This window comes from Podarcis melisellensis (genome assembly GCF_964234715.1).
Source record: "Podarcis melisellensis genome assembly, chromosome: 1".
Lineage (NCBI taxonomy): Eukaryota > Metazoa > Chordata > Lepidosauria > Squamata > Lacertidae > Podarcis > Podarcis melisellensis.
The window spans coordinates 59,019,131-59,041,881 of record NC_138528.1 but is presented as its reverse complement, the minus strand read 5'-3'; the positions used below and the strand labels follow the sequence as shown (position 1 = coordinate 59,041,881).

Genomic DNA, 22,751 nt, shown 5'->3' with positions numbered 1-22,751 from the left:
CTAAAGAAAGCATTAATGCAAGTCTGCATAACTCGTGACTCCAAAAGCCAAACAATGTCAAAAGTGGGGGAAGGAAATACTCTTGTTTTCAATGCCTGTCTGGGACTTGTTGCTGAGAGAGTTTGCCCAACATTAATGCTCTCATAGCGAGAGTTCCCTCACAAGCTTCTGAGGCATACTTGGGTTTGCCAAGCTCCTGTCAGGCTACTAAATGGTTGGTGGGCTGTGACTGGCTTGAAGGAGAGACAGTGTGGTGTAGTGGTTAGAGGATTGGGCTGGTACCTGGGAGACCAGGGTTCAAATCCCGGCAAATAAAACACACCTGGGGGGAGGCACGGATCTTGGGATGATCATGGCCTCTCAGCCTAAGCTACCTCTCAGGGTTGTTCTGAGGATAAAACAGGGAGGAAGAGAACCATCTACACCACCTTGAGCTCCTTGAAGGAAAGGTGGGGTATAAAGAGAGTAAAACAAAACAAATAAATGAGACGTGAAGACCTAGGTTGTGCTGTATCTGTTATTCCCCCATGCCCACACTCTTTGAGTAGGTGTAGTTCATATGCAAGCTCCTTACCTGTAGCCCTTCTCTGACAGCCTCAAGAAGATACGGAACAATAGAGTAGTTCCACAGGTCAGTAAACCAAACCCTAGAACCATCGACATCTATAGGGCAGGAGAGGAAGAGTCTTGGACCTGTGAGAAAAAAAGGAGAAGGTTACATATGCCAAGCATCTTTGGTGAATATGGATTGAATTACAGCCATAACATCAAGTAAAAAATGACAAGAGAGGAGAAAGAAATGTACTCTTAGGATAAAGCACTGCACCAACAAAGGAGCCAATTAACCCATAATGATAGATTAGGATTTATCTACAAGTTGAACATTTGCTATGGCATCTTTAGTGAGCAGGCATTTAAAATCAAGCTCCCTCAATAGTTGGGCACAACCTATTTTTATTGGGTTCACATTATAACAAAAAGTGTAATGTATCTGATTCCATGCCTCATAAAGCTCTCGTTTTTAATGTAATTAGGACACTAAGGAAAAAGTAAACTATTATCTTATGTAGAGTAGATGAAATCTATGTTCTCGACCAAGTGTTTAGAAATGCGTCAAGAGCTCTAACAGATAATTCTGAGTTCTCACCAATAGTAACATCTGAAGAGCTGTGGGCCTCTAAGAACTTGTTGAGATGCTGCCAGACTTTGGGAATCCAGTCTATAATTTTAATTAGTTCCGCATTTCTCATACGGCCACCAATCTCCGTTTCAATGAGCTTTCTTCTCAAGAAACGGCCAAGAAAGCCCTTGACTGGCTCAGTGTGGTTGGCACACAGCACCCATCTGAAGTTGTGGTGGAGCTGAAGGTTCGGTGTAGAGGAAGTTGCCTGGTTCATAGTTCCAATAATGTAGGGACTGTGGGAAACAGATCAGTCAGTATTAACATCTAGAAAACACAGTATGTAAAAAAAACTTTTTTGCTACTACCACTGGCATGTGAAGGAAAACTATCTGAGCCTAAACAACATTGATCAGACCTCTCCCAAAGTATTGGCTGAGAGTATCTGTGATTTTACAGAACATTTCAGAATATTTCATCTGCTTAAGAAACAGAAGGTACAGAATCTGTGAATGAATAATGGGGGGGGGGGGATACTGCTAAATTCCAAATTTTAATATCAACTAACCCATCAGCCTACTAAATCTTTGGTTGCAGGTCCTATACATTTTATTTATTCTGGGCTGGACCAAGATGGGCAGAAAAATTCAACCCCCATGTCAGGGTGGTGGTTTGGATTAGGCAGAGATGTCTCTCCATCAAGCTTTCCTGGCTCAACCAGGCTCCTGCTGAACATGCAGGTGGCCCCATTGCTGCGGTCTTTGCAGGCAGAAAGCCTCAGAACTGGGTGTTCCAAGGGTGAGGTTGAGCAAGCGCAGGAACCACTGGATCGTGAGGAAATCTTAATGTCATTGAAAACAGCATGGCCTCAAATTATCCTGGCCCCTTCACCTTCTGCTGCCATGACTGACAGGGCTGAGGATGATACAGTGGCCTTGCTGCTCTGCAAAGCCACACTGATGGTCATATTGGGGAGTTTGGATTACGCCCTAAAATAGGTCACTTCAGTTAAATCCCACTGATTTCAATAGGAACTAAGCAATGGCTAATTTTTCACGTTTGATTTCAATAGTATCACGAGCAACTAATGTGTTGGATCCAGCCAGGTCAAGTCTCAAGGAATGCTCCTGGAGCAAACACACTTTCCTTTCATGAAAGTTTGAGGCAGAACATGTAGTTACCATTTGTGGTACTTGCAGTTCAAGAGCCCATTGAAGATCTCTCCCAGGGAGCTGACATGGTGCAAGTTGTCCAGGATGATCACAAGAGGCATCTCCACAGCATTGTTTTCACTATTGCATTGGTCGGCAAGGTTGGAGAGGTATTGGCGGAGTTCCTGTGATGCAGATGCAAAAGAGAAAATTGGCTTTCAGACATTTCTTTTGAAGATCTTGAAAAAAATGAAAGTGGCTGGATTCAGTGGTAAAACAGTCTTCTGTTAAGGGTGTGATAGCAAACTACACAGGGCCAACATTCTCCCAAGAGAAATAACCTTTTGAATAGCGTGTATAATAGCTTGGACAAATTTGACATCTTGCTTAGAATCTTAATTGAAAAGCTGACTATGATCCAACTAAACACCATTTCACACGAGACAGGAAAAGGTGGTCCTCTTTCATTCTGGGGCAGTTCACAGATGTCTCCTGATACTCCTAAAGAATTGAGATTGCTTCTGTAGGCATTAACAGATCTCTCTTGAAGTGATCATGTAACGAGAGGTGGTGTCTGGGGACAGGGTGGAGCCAGGATGATGAAAAGCATGCGCTGCATGTCAGGATGAGGGTAACAAAATTGGGGCTGCCAGGTTTGGCTAGGTAAAGTCACCAAGGTATCAACTAGTTTTCTGCACAAAGTCTTCTGCAGAAAGCTACCAGGTCCAAAAATGTCATTGCACAGGACACAGGCTCAGCATTACAAAATGGAGGACTCCTAGGAGGACATTAATTAGTAACTGAATACTATTCTTCACTCAACAAAAAAAGTGGTCCTCTTGCAGGCCTTTTTCCACATGGCCTGGGAGGGTAGGGCCCTGACTGACTCCAGCTACAAAAGCTAAGGTTGCTGAACAGAATCTTAGGCTGAGGTATTGTTGAGGGCTTTTTGTTGGGGTGTGGTTGTTGCTCCTGTTATTTTTTGCATCTTTATTTCGGATTTTGTGATTTAGGTGGAAATCTGGCTCCATTTGTTATGTTTGTAGTTATGTAACTTTTTATACGTTGTAAACCGCCTTGAACATGGTCTTAAAGTTGGAAAGGCAGCATACAAATAAAATGACTGGCTGAAAGAAACATCAGCTCACCCTACAAGAAGAGGGTCACCTGCATGCTTGCCAAGGCAGGCAAATGCATCAGGGCCTTTATCGCACCAATCTGCTGCTCAGGAACGAATTATTTTGATTTGTAAATGGTAAACTTTTTTTGGGGGGGGGGCAAGTCAATTATATGAATACTCACCTTACTGGACTTGTGATCCACATTAAATGTTGCAATAGCACCATCAGCCAGCTCCCTGCCCTCTCTAAGGACCATGTACTCTGACAGACGATTGGCTAGGTAGGTCTTTCCTGTGCCGCTTGGGCCAGATAAGATGATTCTCCTGTGCTCCATCAGGAGTGACACATAGCGCTGCAGAATAGGCTTGGGGATCAGGGACTCAAACACCAGGCAGTCCAAACTATTGTCTGCAATCCCTGTAACAACAGAAGACATGGCATTCAAAACTTAAGAACTAAAAGTTATCACCAGTAGATTTTATTTAACAAAATTTATAGACCACTTTATTGTAGCACAATCTCTAAGTGGTTTACAACAACTATTTAAATTATAAGAAAAACCATTTAAATATAATTAAAACCAACCATAAAATAGATTAAAACACTTCAGCATCTATGTGTCTGGATAGGCTTTCCTAAACTTGCTCACTTCAGGGTAGTGCAACTCTGTCCAGAATCAGCTGCCTTCCCACCTCTCATAAGTGAGGATACTTACTACACCTGCCTGATAAGGATTCAGCTTCAATCTATTCCGCCATGGCCAGACCACACTTGAAGTCCTGTGATTATCAAGGGGCTGGAAATCAAGCTTATGAGGAATGGTTGAGGGAGTTTAGCCTGGTTAAGAGGAGAGGAGATCCGATAGCCATCTTCAAATATCTAAAGCAGGCATAGGCAAACTCAGCTCTCCAGATGTTTTGAGACTACAATTCCCATCATTCCTGACCAGATAGGGATGATGGGAGCTGTAGTTCTAAAACATCTGGAGGGCCGAGTTTGCCTATGCCTGATCTAAAGGACTCTTCTATGGAAGATAGAGCAAGCTTGTTTTCTCCTGCTCCAAAGGCTAGGACCCGAAGCAATGGTTTCAAATTACAAGAAAGGAGATTTCAACTAAACATCAGGAAGAACTTTCTGATGGTAAGAGCTGTTGAACAGTGGAATGAACTCCCTTGGAAGCTGATGGACTCTCCTTCTTTGGAAGTCTTTAAGCAGAGGTTGGATGGCCATCTGTCATGGGTGCTTTAGCTGAGATTCCTACATTGGGGTTGGACCAGATGACCCTTGGGGTCTCTTCCAACTCAATATTTCTGTGCTTCTAGATAATTGTTATGTACTTCTAGGTTTACAGGAGGGAACACACCAGTGCCTCCATCAAGGTGGATGGTACTTCCAATGAAGCACTGATCACTTCCTGGACCCACACAGTAGTCACTCCCCTTAGACTAGCTCTAAGAAGCCAAGGCTCAAGAGGGTAGATTCATGCTTCCAGATTCTACACATTTACAATGATTGTCATGTAAATATGCCACACTTTGCTCACTTTAAAACAGCATTCCCACCTCCACCCCATAAAAACTTCCTCTGAATTCAAAATACTTCTCTTTCCCCTGAAAAACCAAGTGATATGTTGAATCTTGTTTTGTACATTATGGGATAAACAAGGGAGACTACAATGAAACATTGCAGTGTGGATTATTCCTGTTCAGAATTCCAACTAGCCAGCTAGCCATGGCAGGGTTCTCATTAGCCACGACAATTTGTTCCATTGCCCCTTGCCCCTTTTTTGTGGGTTCCCCCTCCCTCCAACTGATATTCAATATTTCATGGTTACCCCAGGGTGGTGGTGGTTCTCTCTTAGCTTTAAAAATATTTTTTTCCTCCATATTTTTTTGTTTAGAAATGTATTTGCACACATATTTCTGTAAACCAAGGCATTCTTCTGAGCATATTGATACTTCCCTTCTGTTTCTTAGTGGCTGTGTTTTGACTACATAGCTGCTGGCACTCACTGCCAAAGTTTAATATTAGAGGGAATGTTATGTTTTCTGGCAGAAAAACTTCCACGGGGGGGGGGGGGGGGGAGAGAATACAAGCAATGTCAGCAGGGAGAATTGACTGTGAAAAAGGTCAGCAATTCTTAGAATCCCGCAGATGGAACTTCAGCTGGGAGAAAACATAGGGATGGAATGTTTATCACCTGCTAAAAATTATCAAGCTTAAACATTTGTATGAACAGCTGTATATCTGGAAGGTAGAAATGTTACCATGAAACGACTTAAAAAGCACTTTGATCGTATAAAAATATATATACTATAACCTGACTCTTAAAATCCAGCCTTAGCGTAGTTCTTGAAATGCCTAAATAAATAACTTGAAATATACATAAATAAACTTCAGCAATCAAAGCTTGCCTGATAGTCAACAATTACAAACAAGCAAAAATACTGGCTGAAATTCCATCTTCTATACAGCAGTTCCAAGGTGTAAGATCCCTGTTCCTTTTTTTTTATGCAACCACCCTAACATCAGTGAACATGAATGCTTCTTCACTTGGAACTTTTCACTCAAAGAAAGACATGAAATGGATAGGAAGAAGAAAGAAACTCATGGAAATGTCTCTTGCTCCTCTGAGGTTTCTCCAACACCTGGCAAGACCTGTAATTACAAAGAACAGTAACAAATGGATCACCTATAATTTACCTTTGATAGTCACCGATATGGTATTGTTTTCACCAACCAGATAGCCACAGGGAAGCAGCTCAGGTGTCTCCATGCTATTTGTGCGAACGATTTCCCCAATGCTGTATCCCAGGACACTGTCTGAGTTCAACCCTAGCTGACTCGCAGGATCAACATGAATGATGTATTCCTGTGAAAGGGAAGTAGAAAAGAATAATAACAATACATCAACCTTATATTCAAGGGTCTTGGTTCCCTAATATTGAAATTTCACAACTGCATTTTTCATTTTGAAAATGAACTAATTTGTGCAATGAAGAAAGGCAAACCCAAAGTCTATTTTAATCAAAGAGTAAAGAGAGGGAAAGGTTACAGATATATGCAAAAACCACACAGCATATCAGAAGACTCACTAGAGATTTCAGTACTTGTTGCACCATCACACTCCGTTTCCATGTAAGAGAGTTAATATAGGACTTTTCTGTCTATGTGAAATGTATTGTATATGCACTGTATATTTAAATTAAGAGGTGCAGACACATATGAAGCCCTGTATACATTATGAAAAGAGGCCAGGTGCTGGACAAAAACAACAGCAACAGGGGGTGTTGTCATCTCCCTACACTGGTTGTGAACTTTCAGAGGCATCTGGCAAGCTACTTTTGGACAAGGTGTTTCCTGGATGTTGAGTCCTTGAATGTTCTTGGACTCCCAGCTCCTATCAGCTCCAGCCAGCAAAAGCTTTAGAGATGATGGGAGGAGTGGTTCAACAACATATGTGGACCCACAGGTGGGAAAGAATGAATTAGGTGGAATTTTGACCTCACCCAGCAAGGTATTTCTTACAGTCCTCCATTTCAGGCTATGGCATAATGCATGAAACCTCTTCCTTCAGTGAGATCACAAGTATCAGAGGGAAAGTGTCAGTTGCCACACTGCATATTACAATGGAAGTACAGTGGTACCTTGGGTTAAGTACTTAATTCGTTCCGGAGGTCCGTTCTTAACCTGAAACTGTTCTTAACCTGAAGCACCACTTTAGCTAATGGGGCCTTCCACTGCTGCCCCGCCGCTGGAGCATGATTTCTGTTCTCATCCTGAAGCAAAGTTCTTAACCCGAGGTAATATTTCTGGGTTAGCAGAGTCTGTAACCTGAAGCGTATGTAACCTGAAGTGTATGTAACCCGAGGTACCACTGTACAGGTCTTGAATATCCTCAGTTGGCATATATTTGAACCTCTGGAGCTGGGAGGCTACACTGGTCAAGAAGGATGTACCATATGACTAGATATACATTGTGTATTTGGTCTTCTCTTTTGACTTTTTTTGTTTTAAAGATAGGAATGTTGAAATAAAGTAAGATTATTTAGCACACACTGCAGCCAGTACTTAATGACTTTTCAGAAGCCTGCATTATATACGGTGTAAAAAAATAATAATGTATACAACATAAAGAGAAATATGATGCTCCAGTTAGTATGTTTTGCAGGCTGCAGTACATCAGGCCTTGGGGAAGCCTCACTTTAAACTGATGAAGTAAAGGAACCTGTCAGAAGAGTTTTCTGCCTAAATAAAAAATAATAGCTTTCAAAGCTATCCAAGTTGTTAGAAGTAACAAAAATAACAATGTTCACCTTAAACAGCCTTCTAACAACGCCATCGAGAACATCCCATTTGGTCTTTCCACTGACGCCTATGCAGCCGATAAGGAAGAGGCGAGGCCTGGAATCCTAAAGGCATACAAATATGTTAAAAGAAAGGCAAATATGGTGCTGTTGCAGCACTATATAAATTATTTCACCATCATCCAAGCTACTTTGGTGTACATCCCTGGGCCGAGACATAACCCCTACATGTGTGCCATTGCAGACCTGATCTATTCTTTGACTAGGAAAGCATGTACACTGGGGATTTCTCACGCAAATAGGGCAGAACCTAGACACAAAGAATTCTGTATGCTCACTGGCACCTTGTCAAATTATGTGCCAAGTTCCTAAACACTAGTGCAGTCAATTTAACCACTTTGCTGACTGAAATATAGGGGGGGGGGTTGTGAAATGATCTATTGAATTATGACCAGAATTAAATTATATCCAGAGCATTTCCATAATCCACTAATTTAGGAATCCAATCTAAAAACACAGGTAGGATTAGTCTGGAAGGAACCATTTGTGTCAAACCTGTGCTGACTTCTGCAAATCATTGTTACCATGAAGCTTACAACAGATCCCTTAAGTCAAAAAATGTGCTCCCATGTGACATTAGAAGCCTTCTAAACCTAGCAGGCGAGTTCTGCAGATAAACAGGTGCCTCTCTCATTACCCTGCACCTGATCTAGGTCTTGGATCACTCGTCACTAGTAATGTTTATTTTAAAAGTTAATTTAAAACCAGTAAACAGGAGAAAGGGCATGTTTCAGCTTATACAAGACAGATCTTGAAAACTTCCTCCAAGCTCAGCATGTTTGGTTCAATTTCTCTTTTATTCATGCCAAGTTCCTAGGGTACTAGCAGGTTTGGACTTCACAACATCCATGGCTGCTGGCACTGTGTCTAGACTAGAACTCCAAGCATATTCATCCCATTAGAAGCCGTGATAAAGGAAAGGTCCTAGTGGGAACCAGGCCAAAGCTGATCTTTTGAGAATGGAAGTACTTCTGAGGGCGGGGTTGGAGAGTCCTTTTTTTCTTAGTCTTTGAAAACTAAGGAAATAGTTGGATGCAACCCACTAAAATAAAGTTTCAACAGAGCAGACCCACTGAAATGAATTGACCTAGGTTAATCATGTCCATTCATTTCAATGGGATTACTCAGAGTATGACTAATATTGCTTACAACTTATTTCTGTAGATTTTCCACTGGAGTATTCCGTAGTTCTGCTCTCCCCACAAGGGGAACTTTTTCATGCAGCTGATCAAAGGATTACAGCAAAGCCCTGAAGAGATTGACTTTGAAGTTGTTTCACCTGAAATCAGGTGAGTAACAGGTGGTCAGCCAAAATTGGTCTCCAGGGGTTGGAGGAGTTCAGGATCTGGCCCACAGGCCAGATCCTCATTTTTGTTCCTGCATTAAACCCTTTTTTGTATGCTTCAAGCAGTTTCTTTAACCTTCCATTCATTTAAGCATAACATTATTCTTATGATCAGCCATTGGGTCATTAGTCATTTCCTAGAAGCAAACTTCTAGGGACGCGGGTGGCGCTGTGGGTAAAACCTCAGCGCCTAGGACTTGCCGATCACATGGTCAGCGGTTCGAATCCCCGCAGCGGGGTGCACTCCCGCTGCTCGGTCCCAGCGCCTGCCAACCTAGCAGTTTGAAAGCACCCCCGGGAGCAAGTAGATAAATAGGGACCGCTTACTAGCGGGAAGGTAAACGGTGTTACCGTGTGCGGCTCTGGCTCACCAGAGCAGCTTTGTCATGCTGGCCACGTGACTGAGAAGTGTCTGTGGACAGCACTGGCTCCCGGCCTCTAGAGTGAGATGAGCGCACAACCCTAGAGTCGGACACGACTGGCCCATACCTTTACCTAGAAGCAAACTAGTGACAAAACCTGAGTCTTGACTGCATTGCTTCAGACTACAGATAGGACTTCAAGTGACAAAAATACTTTAAAATAGTGAACGATGTGGGTTTCCTCGCAAAAACTTCAGTCTACGTAGCATGCCAACAGATCTAGTCTCTGATAACGTTTAATGGAAAAAGGTGAAAAGCAAACTCCACACATAACTCACTTCTCTCCATTTAACTTCATCCTGAAAACTGACAACTATTTTAACATGCCTGCCACCTTCTTTTCGAGAAGAACCATCGCTGGGGTCATCCAGCAGCATGTCTGTGGACAGGAAACACAAATTCTTTTTTAGTTACAAATGGTGAGCTGGGAAAATACGCTCATATGGTTATTTATTTCATTTATAAAATAATTTACGAGTTGGCTTTCAGCTCAAAAAGGGTCCCCGAGCTACTTAAAGGTTTTAAATTTGTAACTTTTTTTTTAACATACAACCCTATCTAATTCTACTAAGAGTGGACCCACCGAAATTAATAAGACATGAGTTAGTTATGTCTATTAATTTCAGTGGGTCTTCTCTGAGTAGGACTAACATTGGATACAACCCAAGACAATGACAAACAGATTGAGAACAAAGGTGGGGGCGAGAATCACCTTTGAAGAGAGAGTGTAAAATGAGTGACATTCAAAATCTTTGTGTGGAACAAATAAGTTTTAAGGACCCACCCACAACTAAAGAAAGATGAAGTCAACCTAACCTCTCCTAGTGGTGAGACAAATAGTAGGACTTCTGAAGCAGATATTAATTTGTGAACATAAAGGGCAGGTTCATAGTCTTGATTTACCCTGCTACAAAAAAATAAAAAAATACCCTACAGTATTACTCTTTTTGTGAATATATGCAAGGCTGTGTTTACTGCAGCCCTTACAGATGAAAATTATGCACCAAGAAAAGTGTAGGTGCACGTGTCTATGTTACACAAACTTTCAAACAGTTGCTTGCTTTGGATAATTAGATTTTTAATTGCTTGATTCTGTGAACACTGCCAGGTTTGGTGCTTTCGAAATTGGGAAGCGCACACTTCTTGGAATGTACGTTAAGACCTGAAATAATGGAAAGACATTCCTCTCGCAATCTGGAACAGACATGGAAGAAATGAGGGAAGACCACAGAAAAATTAACAGCGTTTTCTCTCGAAAGAAATTTTACTTTGGCAAATGGGTGCAATTAAACTGACTCCCAACATGATTTTGCACAGCTGAAGTCATAGCTGGAATGCTACGCTTCAAAGTGAAACAGAGCTGCCAATGATATTGTAATGGAAGGGTTTGTCCCAGCCCTTCCACCTTCACACCTTAGCCACCAGCAATTATTTACAGCTATTATTTATTTACGGCTACAGGATAAAACCTGTCGGCTGCCCTACTCACCAAGACTCGCTGACTCTGTGAGGTTCAGGCTGTGCTGGGAAAGACCCATGGACTGCCTTGGAGAGGATGAAATGGAAACCTGAGATTGGGCCCTGCTGCAGCTGCCTTGATTTTCCGACTTCAGCCGGTCATTTTCTGCTTTTAGTTTCTCGATCTCACTCTAGATTAGAACAAGAAAACAGCCAGTAAAGGGAATGGAAGGTGCATGCCCTTTCAGCTTTTTTTATACACAAAGAAAGATAAAAATCTCTTACACACAAACATGAGATACAGCTTACCAGCTGGTCCACTGTCTCCCACTATCCCCAACAGCTTTCAATCAAAGTCGTTTCCTTTTCAAGCTTTGCTGGTAGACCAGGCTTCCCCACTTTATCCATCCCCTCGCCTTGGCCTTCCCACAATCTTCCCCCAATCAGGCAGAATTACACATGAGAGCTGATAAAGTTTTCATGGCAATCTTCTTTGAGTTGTAATGAGACCTGCAGGGATCTCTGCACTTTTTGCAGCAGTACTGTTTTTTCTTTCTGAATGATGTGGTGGCTGTTGTGCACTCTCTCTCTCAAGTAGCCACTGAACTTCCAAGGCTGAATGGGGATTTGAACTCTGGCCTCCCAGGTCCTAGGCCAGCACTCTAACCACTACACCACACTGGCTCTCACATTTCCATGTAACAAGGCCCAAAAGCACAACAGAGATGCACCAAAAGAGAAGCTAACTTCAGAGAAACACATTTTTCAAGTCTTGCTTTAAATAGGCTTTCTGAGGATGGGTGTGGTTCTACTCTGCTGCTTATTTGGTTTTTTGGTATTATTGTTTTCAGAACATTTTCTAGGTTTTAATATATGTTTGGATGTCACTTTGAACACCCATGTTGAATAAATAACAAAGCCATAAACTCTGCAAGTAAAATAAATGAATTATAATTAAAACGGTGGGATCGAAGAGCCAGATTTATGAAGCGGAAATGACAGACACGTGGGGATGTATAATATCTATATATTCGTGGCAGAATGTAACCAAGAGTGACCACCTTGCCTCGCCCTATGGCCCATCCACACACATTGGTGACAATTAGTGGCAACTTTAATGAGCATGGCTCAAGCGTCTTGCCTTGGCATTTGCTCTGGAATGAAAAATATAGTGTTACGTAAAATCTTTACAGAGAAGCTCTAATTTTAGGTTTAACGTGTAGATGTGTGTGTTGATATAGATCAGTAACAACTGAATAAAAAATAGGAATCACAGAGTAAAAATAAACAGACAGTTTTCCCAATGGAGATAAATATAGGAAGTGTAGTTCCCTGAGGTTCGGTATTGGGAACTGTGCTTTTTAACTTTCCATAGATTATATGGAGTTAGGAGAGAGCAGTGAGGTAACCAAGTTCTGTTGGCGATACCTAACTGTTCAGGGTGGTAAAAACAAACGGGGGGAGTGAGATGCTTGGAAAGGATCTCTCCTAACTAGGTAAGCGGAGAGGAAAATGGCAAATGCATTTCAATGTAAGCAAGTGTAGAGTGATGTGGTGGGGGGACGACCCCTAAACTAAATTTCACATATTTGCTCATGGGATCTGAACTGACAGTGACTGACCAAGGAAGAGGCTTTGGGGTTGTAGCGCACAGCTCAATGAAGGCGATGACCCAGCGTGCTGCTGCTGTGAAAAAGGCAAATGCCATGCTAGGGAATTATTAGGAAAGGGACTGAAAATAAAACTTCTGATATCACCTTAAAAAAAGGAAGACTTGATAGAGGTTTGTAACATGATGCAAGGTGTGGAGAAAGTGGATACAGAAATGTTTTTCTCCCTTTCTCATAAAAGCAGAGCAATGAAGGACAGTTCAGGAGGGACAAAATAATGCTTTGGGGGTCAGTATGCCTCTGAACGCCATCTGCTGAGAATGACAAGCAGGGAGAGTGATGTTGCACTCAGGTCCTGCTTGGGGCTTCCCACAGGCATCTGTTTGCCCCTGTTTGTGAGCAAGCCCAGCAGGGTTTTTCTAAAGTTTGCATGTGTGCTGCTGCAGTTCCTTCCTACCTGCATTCTGTTCATAGCTTCCCGAAGTTGGTCAAGTTGGTGGGCGGAGCTGAGGGCCTCCAAACGGATATCAGTTAGCTTCATCTCTTTGTCTCTCAGCTCATTTCGCAACTGCATGACTGTTTCCGCTTCACTATCGATGCATTCTGAAATCCTGGGAAAAGATAACAACGAGCCGTTCACCGAAGAGCTTGAGAAGCAAAATTTCTGAACGTTAGCAAAATCAAAAGTGTCATTGCTCTGCTTTCAACCAGATTTTTGTTTGTTTGGGGGAACTTGGCAAAAATGGTGAGATGAAGGGGGCCCTATCATTAGGAATGGTCTCAGCCTGCCCAAGGAAAAAAAGTATGACAGCCAGCGGAATAAGGGCAGAGAAACTACCATTTTGGTTGTGACCTATACAGAGTTTGTTAAGCTGCTGTTAAACGTACAGTTGTTCATTGGGAAATCTATTCAGCTTGAAAATCCCAGGTAAATTAAGGAGGCATAGTAGCAGCAGTAATTTGGAGATTGATGGCCTCAAAGAAAGATTTAGTACTCAGCAGGTGTAGTGCACAGCTGGGCGCCCCTGTATGACTCTGGAGGGCTTTGGAATCCTATACCTTTTCAGCTTACTCTGCACTGTTCAGGCTTTTTTAAAAAAGAAAGAAGGAAGTAGTTTTATTCTCCTGGCACCAGCTTTCTCCACCCTCCCACCTACTCAAATTGAACAGAATTAAATTACTCCCTAACGCATAAAAGACAAGCAGCACCCTTGCCATTTTCTGGCAATTTTTCATATCACATGTATCCTGTGAATAAATCTTTTTTCCCCCAGCTTGGCTTCCCCTGTCCTCAGCAGTATCAAAAACCAATTATATGGTACTGCAGTCAAGAAACAAGAAAGGAAGGAAGGGGAGAGCTATGAAGAAAAATGGTGCTTTACCATCCATGCAGTGGCATAGCATGAGGGGGCCATGGCCCCGGGTGCACAATCTGTGGGGGTGCGAACCAGGTGCCCCCCTGCAGAGACCCCCCCTTGCGCCCTGCCGGCGCCAGGGGCTGGAGAGCACGGAGGGTGAAGATCGCCCTCTGTGTGTCTCATTCCTGCCTGGCATGTTGAGCCACAGCTCCCCCTTCCCAGGGTCAGTCCTAACCCAGGGACGGAGAGCAGCTGCAGTGCCTGGCCGCAACTCTGGAGAGTGGCCATGGCACGCCCAGCCGAGGCTCCTCCTTCCCTGAGTCAAGGTTGACCTGGGGGTGGAGAGTGACCTGATCCGGGGCAGAGAGATGCTGTGGTGTGCAAGGAAGATCCTGCTTCCTTGCTGCCAGCTCCAGTAGAGAGAAGAGAGTGGGTGGCTATGTTGCCACCCACTCTCCTGGACTGGGGTGCGCGAGTGCGCCCCTGAGCCGGTGCCACAGCAGGCTCCCTCTGTGCCCCATGACCCATGTGCTATTTAGATACTGCCATGTTAGGGATGCTTCCAATGTTCTCTCAGTTCAGGCTAAGAAACTAACTCTGAGGGCCTGCCTCAAATGCAAGGATTTTTTAAAGCTTGGGGTTCTTTTGTTCCAAAGTTGTTCAAGCTGGAGAATTTCTAGCTTCTCCTTGGCTGTTTCTGCTAGCCTTCCCCTTCTCCAAATATCATCCTTGTCTGCTGCCATCCTTCAAACCATATCCCCCCATCATTTTCCTGCCTTGAAGCTGCTGCAGTAGCAGCAGCAATGGTGCATAGTGAGGGGAAGAGGATGAGGATTCCCTCCCCTCTCTTTCAGTCTCCTAGACTTTCTGGGTAACAGTGAGGTGTAAGACCATGGAGCACTATGGGAAATATTGCTTCCAACCACTTTCCAGTCCAATGAATACTTTAAAATATCCCTTAGTTTGTGAATTCTGTGTTCACAATGGAGTACTTGCAAACCTTTGGTTTTGTTAAGAGTGTCAAAACTGATGACAGAAACCTAAAGTGCCAAGGACTAAATAATATCAGCAAAGTGCAAACAACTCAAGAAATTCAACTATATAAAGAAACTTTGGATTTCAAGCATTGATACAATACATCTTGATAAAATACAGTCTTTGCTTACATGACTGTCAGGCTGAAAATATTATGTAGGCTGAATCTGGGAAACATTAACACTACATATATCTATTCATAGTGCTCTTCTGCTTTCTAATAAAGGCTACACTCAGAAGCCAAATAAATCAGTGCTGAAGCCCTAGGCAGCCTAGTGCTCTGCTTTTCTCCTCCTTAATTCTGTAGGCCTGTTTATTCCTCAGGTACTTGGTACTTGTCAAGACTCGTCACATGCATACTTTGACTGATGACAGGCACCATCATAAAAGACATGATGGATTACATGGCTTTAAGCTTTTGCTCACCATTCAGTACCACAGGGATAGGATAAGCTAGTTTCAGAGTGATGAAAATGAGATAACATAGTTGAAGATAAGTGAGAATTTTGAAATAAAAATACATGATTCTATGATATATTAATCTACAGGGCTTTTAATTTCAGGAATGCAAATTTTAGTGATGCCTGATTATCTCAAGTATTCCCTGTTTTCTAATCTCTACTAAATTCTGTATCTTACCATCACACACAGTTGGCTATAAGGGGCAGTGGGAAATCATCTTAACGATGGAGGTTGCATGGAAGAAGAATATTCAAGCATTGCAATACTGTTTACATTCACCATTTCCTGAACCCCTTCAATAACTTTTGACAGCTTCTCCTGAGCCTTAGAGTCTTCCTCAAAGCTACAATCTAGAGTGGACATTTCAAAAATGTCCTCTCACCATCACTTTGAGGCTTCTGGGTCTGATCTAGCAATTTAAGGTATATGGTGGATGAGTAAGCATCACTGTATAAATGAACAGCCAAAAGCAAGAAAGAAAAAAGATAAAGCAAATACCCACATTATAGTTGGCACTGGCTTCAAGTACCTGACTAAATAAACCTCAGCTGAAGAAAATCTACTTAATCCTTAGTGTCTTGTTCTTTTATAGAGTCCACAGAAAAACGGACTCCAACCCCAGCATAAAACAACAGCAACATGTCAACAGGAACTCTCCTGGACATGCAAACTCAACTCACAGTGAATTAGAATGGGACGTTCTCAGTAATGGCGTAGAGATAACTGAGCCATTGTGATGCAGTTTTGGCGATGAAGGCAGGGAACAATCCGTCATCTCCTCAATATCTGAATGAGAAGAAGCTGACTTTGGGGACTTTTTTTTACCAAATGCTTGTTTGAAGGAACTACGCAGCTGAAAGAAAAAGAGCAGAACAAGAAAGATTATACATAAAACAAACTGCTTTATGACGATAAGTAAGGAACAGGAGAAAATAGTTAGCATGCAACACTTTAAAAAATGGTTACAAAAGTCCATTTTGGGCTGTACAAATTGACAATGGAAGTACAGATTGCTACCTTTCTGTTCTGGAAATCTTTACACTGTGTTTAAGAAGGACATTGTCTGAGACACTGCAAAAGTGCTGGCTGTTGACAAGCCCTTATTCTGGAGCACACCTTTCCACTCTGAGACATTGCAAATTCTTTTCGGCTCAAGGACAATTTTATTACGGTGTTATCACAGGTTGCAGTTATGAAATGACATGGCTCAGATGAGGTTATTGATGCTGACACAGTTAATCATGTAAATGGATTAGTTAGCTTTGTATTTTAAAATTTAAAATACATCTTTCTTACCTCGTTGACCTGCCAGAGGAAGTACAAGCAAAAAGGGAAGCGGGAAGGAAAAAAAGACAAGTTTTAACAGATAAAGCCTGTGACAGGGAAAGCGCTGGATTTCTCAGACAAACGTGAACCCCACCCATCCACAAAAGCACACACACAAAAAACAAATAATTTTACCATGGAAAATAATATTGTAAAGCATGTCATCTTATGATCAGAATAGGCCTGGGACATTTCACAGAGCTGAAAGGATGATGTACAGAGTTCAATATAGATTCACATTGGATGAGATTCACCTAGCCAATCCTGTCAGCAGAAGCCCTGTGTAAGAGTTCTGCTTGCACAATTGGAGTCTGCCTCTCTGTGCCCCACCTGAAATTGGCTTGGCTGGGGTCAAGGCAACCCCCAGGACAGCATGTGGCGGAGAAGAGGGGGGATTGTTCAGTCAGGGAAGCTGCAACACTTGTGCAGACAAAATGATTAGAAGAGCATTATGATGAATTCCACCCATTATATTTTGCAAGTCACCCAAATTATCTCCTATCAGCCCAACAAAGGATCTCACATAATCCTTCAAAATGACTTTGCACAAAAGCCCCATTCTCAACTTCTCCACCATACATATGGTCAAGCGAACATTTGTCGGATCCGAACATAATGCCTCAGAATTACTGTACACAAAAACTCTATACTCATATTCTCTGCCACGCATTCTGGCAAGGATTCATTTGTAGGGCCTGTACACATGACCATAATCTCTCAAAATCACTGTGCACAAAAGCCCTGTACACAATCCATCAAAGTTACTGACCATAATAACCCTATTCTCATTTTTTCAAGCACATGTTTTGTCAACTATACATTTGTAGAACCTCCTGCACACAACCAGGTCCCCAATCCTGAACACATGCCCTGCATGTATAAAACTGTACATGTGTAGAGACTCTTTCCACTCTTGGTCTGAGGTGCAGAGGTCAGGGAGCCTCAAGGGGAGACAATTCCTCTCCATGTGCTGATTAAAAGAATGCAGGAGGTGAGAACAGTGCTTAGACCCTGTAAATTACTGGCCTCCCATAATATTCAGCAAAAACAGGAGCAGGCCTCAGGCTGACATGCTCTTTTCCATTATTGACAGAAAGTTTTTTCTGTCCCATGACAGAATTTGCATTGTGAAACTCTTGAAAGGATAATGAAAATACTAGAGAAAGAAGTTGATTGAGGGTAAGGGAGGGCCCATTTTCAAACAAGCATAAGTCAAGATCCAGAAGGGGAGGAAGTGCAGAAGCCCAGATACTGGAGAATATTAATGTTGGCAACTCACCTGCAGTTTCATTGTTGCAGGGGTGGGGAAGTCAACCTTTTCCAAGGAAAAAGCCTTAGTGGGCTGAATAGGATCTACAAGTCTTATGTTAGCTAACCCTTTTTATAGGGAGAGGAGGCAGCATCCGTTTATTTGCTTACAACACACAAAATCCAAAGACGCAAAGGGACTACAGGAACTAAGTTCATCTGTTCAAACTACGATAAAAGCAACGTCACGATGGCAGAGGTAGTATCACAAAAACGGGATTCGATATCAGATACCTTTCCTCCAGCACATGGGACCTTGCATACAATAAGCGGCAAGCAATGAAGAAATGGGAAGTGAAAATGGTTATTTTGAAGGCTTCTACAACAAATTAAGTTTAAAGACCGATACACGTAGGTCTCACTTTCCAAACACAATGCATTCCCAGGAAATCATTCATTAGGTCTGCATAGCGAGTTGTTTCCTATGGGAACACTTCTATTCAATGCTTTCTCCCGCCATGCTTTCTGCCTGAAACTGCAGCAACCAATCAGCAAAAGCCAAACAAAGGAAAAGCTGATTTGTCCAATCACTCCTGCTCCCTGATTGTACCAAACTCTCCCCCTCTGCCTGTAATGGTTGCCACCGACCAGCAAAAAAACAAGTAGGGGTTGGACAAACTCTGGCTGTTTGGATATCTGAATCAGCCATTTGTATAGCAAGGTTTGGGTATAATTCTTTGCATTTGGACAACTGAGATTTTGGATAACAAATGTTCCGATCACAGGACCTGTGTGTATTTTTGTTTTGCCATGACAATACAGTGGTACCTCGGGTTACATACGCTTCAGGTTACAGACTCCGCTAACCCAGAAATAGTACCTTGGGTTAAGAACTTTGTTTCAGGATGAGAACAGAAATCGCGCAGCGCAGCAGCAGCAGCAGCAGCAGAAGGCCCCATTAGCTAAAGTGGTGCTTCAGGTTAAGAACAGTTTCAGGTTAAGAACGGACCTCCGGAACAAATTAAGTACGTAACCAGAGGTATCACTGTAGTCAAAAGAGGGCCCAAGGTATAATGAACATAATTAATACTTTTCCTAATGGTGAAACCAGACCACTCAAGAGAGCGGAGCTTTTCCTTATGCAGATAGCTTACACAAACATCTACCATGGACACAAATACTAATTATTATTTGACTGCTAGATTTTATCACCATCTATTTAAAGTAAAATCCACCACTTCCAACTCTCTGTGAAGATGAACAGCATAACACTGAGTCTTAGAATTACTTTATGCTATACTTGATCTTAGCCAAAAGGCTGATGATTACTTTTTGGTGTGAATTCTTAACAAGTATTGTACTGAAATTCACATTTCCACACCTATGGCATGGAAAATTTATCTGGAGGAGCAGTGTGTGTGTGTGTGTGTGTGTGTGTGTGTGAGAGAGAGAGAGAGAGAGAGAGAGAGAGAGAGAGAGACTAATTCTTCCCTTGCAAACCATTTTCCCAGTCAGAATTGTTTCCCCTTCTAGGCTGCTGTTGGCCCCATTATATTAAAAATACACCAATTTTGGTGACAATAAGCTGAGACAGAGTTCATACTTCACTGAACAGCGCAGTGGAAGGGGTTAAACCACCACTTCAGCTGCTCTGAAATTAGAAACCTTGTAGATGCATTTCAGGGAGGAGAAAAAAAGTGGGAGATCCATTCACAGATGTGGTAAAACATGTTGTTTGGATGTCAACCACTTCCAGCTAAAACTTTGTCAAGTCCTAAGAATGGGCATAAGTTAATATTTATTCACTGTGTGTCCATCATACTCATTTTAGTTCAAGGCAGTGCATTTACTTGGCTCATGTACTGTATTTTCTGGAAAGCTGATAAGACCCACACACTTCAGTTCATTTGATCTGCTCTGTTGAAGCATACGTACCCAGTTCTTTCTTTTCTTTTTCTTGGAGTCACATTCTATGTTGCTTCCCACACTGGAATGGCTGGTTGCACTGTTAATGCTAGAGACACTGTCTGAGGAGTGCTGCCTCCGGATCCGCAAATCAGTGGTTTGTGCAGTCCCACTTCCTACATGGTAATTAAAACTAGTTAAATGCATTCAGAAATGGCATCTTCCTTTTTCTTCCTATACATGGACATTCTCCTTTGCTCCCCTTGCTATCACATGCAATCAAAATTGCCTGACCCACCTTCTTCATAGCCAGCCCAGAGAACTAAATAGTCCTGTGCTGGTACTGGCTGGGGCACATGGTACCATATTTATTCGTGTATAAGTCTAATATAAGACTAGGTTCCCCCCCAAAAAATAATGTCAAAATTAGGGGGCATCTTATAGACGAATACATCCCCCCCCACTTTCTTAAATCCGAGTCCCCAAAAATAGGGGACGTCTTATACATGGGGGCGTCTTATAAACGGAAAAATACGGTAGTTGTAGCCAAAATATCTGGAGAGTTTAATCACTGAATCTCTGTTCCTCCTGCCATACTGGATCCAGAATTGGCTTCCATAGTCACTTACGGACACACCATTAAGACAGTGTTCATGGAAGACAATCTTACTTGGCCACGATTGATTGCCAAAGAAGAAGAAAGAAGACTATCCTAGCATGGCAGAATAACATCACTATGTGGGTGATGGAGCAGGAAGTGAATCTTGACTGCTGAAACAACAGAGCAGCGGTGGTTATGTTAGATGGCAGAGCAATGCTGACTACTGGGTATGGAGACTGTGGCACTGGAAAAGAAACTGCTAGAGAGATGTGGGTTGCAGCAAGGGACCCTACTGAAGTATTGTGGGGATTCCTAAGCTACATGTCTATAAACAGTATTAGTAACAACAGGCCTACCACTGCAAGAAATAAAGTTCAGTTTGATGATTAAAGACATAGTCTATCTCTGGAAAAAGAACTCTGCAAAACTTTGCATCAGCTATTACCAAGGGGATGAATGCCCTCAGAGCGTTACACTGTTATTGAAAGGGAAGGCTGAAATCTTTCCTTTACCTTTGCAGGCGAGCTCAGGTGTGTTAATTACACCATTTATGGCAGCCTGAGCAGCAGCGTTTTGTTTTTTCAGTAGTTCAATAGTTTTTCTTAACTCATTCAGTTCTGAATCCTGCAACACACACAAAAACAAACAAACAAACAAACAAACGAATGAATGAATGTTGCCTCTGGATTTTCTCCAAAGAGTGGTCAAGCAGCCTGTACAGCACTAAAAGTTGAGACCATGCAGTCAAGCTGGATGGGTGTTTAACGGGGACTCTAAGGTGAGTCTGAATCTGGTACCTGAGCAGTGGTCAGCTATGGAGACTTAGGAAGATTTTATGGGTTTCACCTGTTTGTATGTTTGTCTAACTGATCAAAGATGGCTACAAGTAGAGAAGAATATTGGTGGTGCTGAGCACATGATGTAAGGGTATAAGGACTTCTTACTTTAGTAGGAGGGTTTAAGGGTCCCTCAAGTCAAACTGGCTGGAAACCAGCATGCCACATGCCCTTATCTTACTCTGCCTTCTCCACATCATGACTCACTTCTTTAGGACACTTGGGCTAGTTTCACAAACTCTTACAAGCACAACCCACCTTGCTCATTTCTATTCTTTGCTTGCTGCACACTGTATTGAATGGTCCAGACTAATCTAGGATAGCTACTTGGGTTTAGAACACGTGACAAAAATGATAGTTTTCCATGCTCCCAGTGTAATGCTTGTTTGCCCAATTCTGGCTCATCAGCTGTATGCAGCAGAAAGGAATAAGCTGGTGCAAATCAGCATAAATTTATTAAACTGCCAACTGCGTAGATGTTCTAAAGCAACCTGAATGAGTGTCATGTCTGCATCTCTGTAGGATCTTACTTTATAGACATTTTAGTTAGTCTAAGATATTGTAGTTGTATAGTGGGTTGAAAATACGCTTTTCAATTTAGAATGCATTACAGTCATACTTCGGGTTGCGAACGTGATCTGTGCGGGAGGCACGCTTGCAACCCGCAGCGTTCGCAACCCGCAGCGTTCGCAACCCGCAGCGCCGTGTCTGCGCAAGTGCATGACATCATTTTGCGCTTCTGCACATGCGCTGAAACCCGGAAGTAACCTGTTCTGGTATTTCCAGGTTCAGCGGGGTCCACAACCCAAAAACGCAAACCCGCAGCGTTCGTAACCCAAGGTATGACTGTACTAGATAAAATTCATAGAAAATGCATTATTTGCAGTTTGTATATATATTACAAACACATGCAAAAAAGCTGGGTTAATAGTAATAAAATACTAAGGGAGTGTAATAGTAGCCCAGAATACGGCCTGAAGACATCAGTTGGTTTCTATTGCTGGAACTAAGCAGGTCTGGTCCTGTAAACTCTCTTAAGAATGAAAGACCACCTGGGAACCAGAGGGAAGCTGCTTACGGCTCTTTGGAAGAAAAACAGGATACAACTGAAATAAGTATTTATTGCTTCCAGTCATTGCATAATTGGTCTCTGCGACCCCTCTAATGTACAGGCACTGACATGCTCATTTTGTGGAAACGATGAGAGACAGAATGTCAAGTTTAAAACACGGACTCAAGAAAGCGCAGGGAATAGGAACTAGTGTCACCAGATAACGTTTAGTTGCTAGAGCAAATGGTCTAGTACCTCATTTTCACCCCACCACTAACCCCAGAGAGAAAGTTTATACTCAGTTGTCACTGGAACGTCAGCAGCACATAGATGCC

The 22,751-nt window shown here is 42.4% G+C and overlaps 1 protein-coding gene across 8 annotated transcripts in view; it reads right to left on the bottom strand.

Annotated features, from left to right (window-relative positions):
- The window catches only part of NAV2 (neuron navigator 2), a 535,652-nt gene that overhangs the window by 12,268 nt on the left and 500,633 nt on the right, over nucleotides 1-22,751 (bottom strand). For all 8 annotated transcript variants that reach the window (XM_081891071.1, XM_081891073.1, XM_081891066.1 and 5 more), the window contains 12 exons: nucleotides 21,042-21,153; nucleotides 19,959-20,104; nucleotides 16,130-16,302; nucleotides 13,052-13,205; nucleotides 11,016-11,175; nucleotides 9,805-9,905; nucleotides 7,709-7,804; nucleotides 6,096-6,264; nucleotides 3,574-3,809; nucleotides 2,302-2,456; nucleotides 1,148-1,416; nucleotides 575-693 (listed from right to left, as the gene is read on the bottom strand). In XM_081891071.1, the coding sequence (XP_081747197.1) occupies nucleotides 575-693; nucleotides 1,148-1,416; nucleotides 2,302-2,456; nucleotides 3,574-3,809; nucleotides 6,096-6,264; nucleotides 7,709-7,804; nucleotides 9,805-9,905; nucleotides 11,016-11,175; nucleotides 13,052-13,205; nucleotides 16,130-16,302; nucleotides 19,959-20,104; nucleotides 21,042-21,153 (1,890 nt within the window). The remainder of the gene's footprint in view (nucleotides 1-574; nucleotides 694-1,147; nucleotides 1,417-2,301; nucleotides 2,457-3,573; nucleotides 3,810-6,095; nucleotides 6,265-7,708; nucleotides 7,805-9,804; nucleotides 9,906-11,015; nucleotides 11,176-13,051; nucleotides 13,206-16,129; nucleotides 16,303-19,958; nucleotides 20,105-21,041; nucleotides 21,154-22,751) is intronic.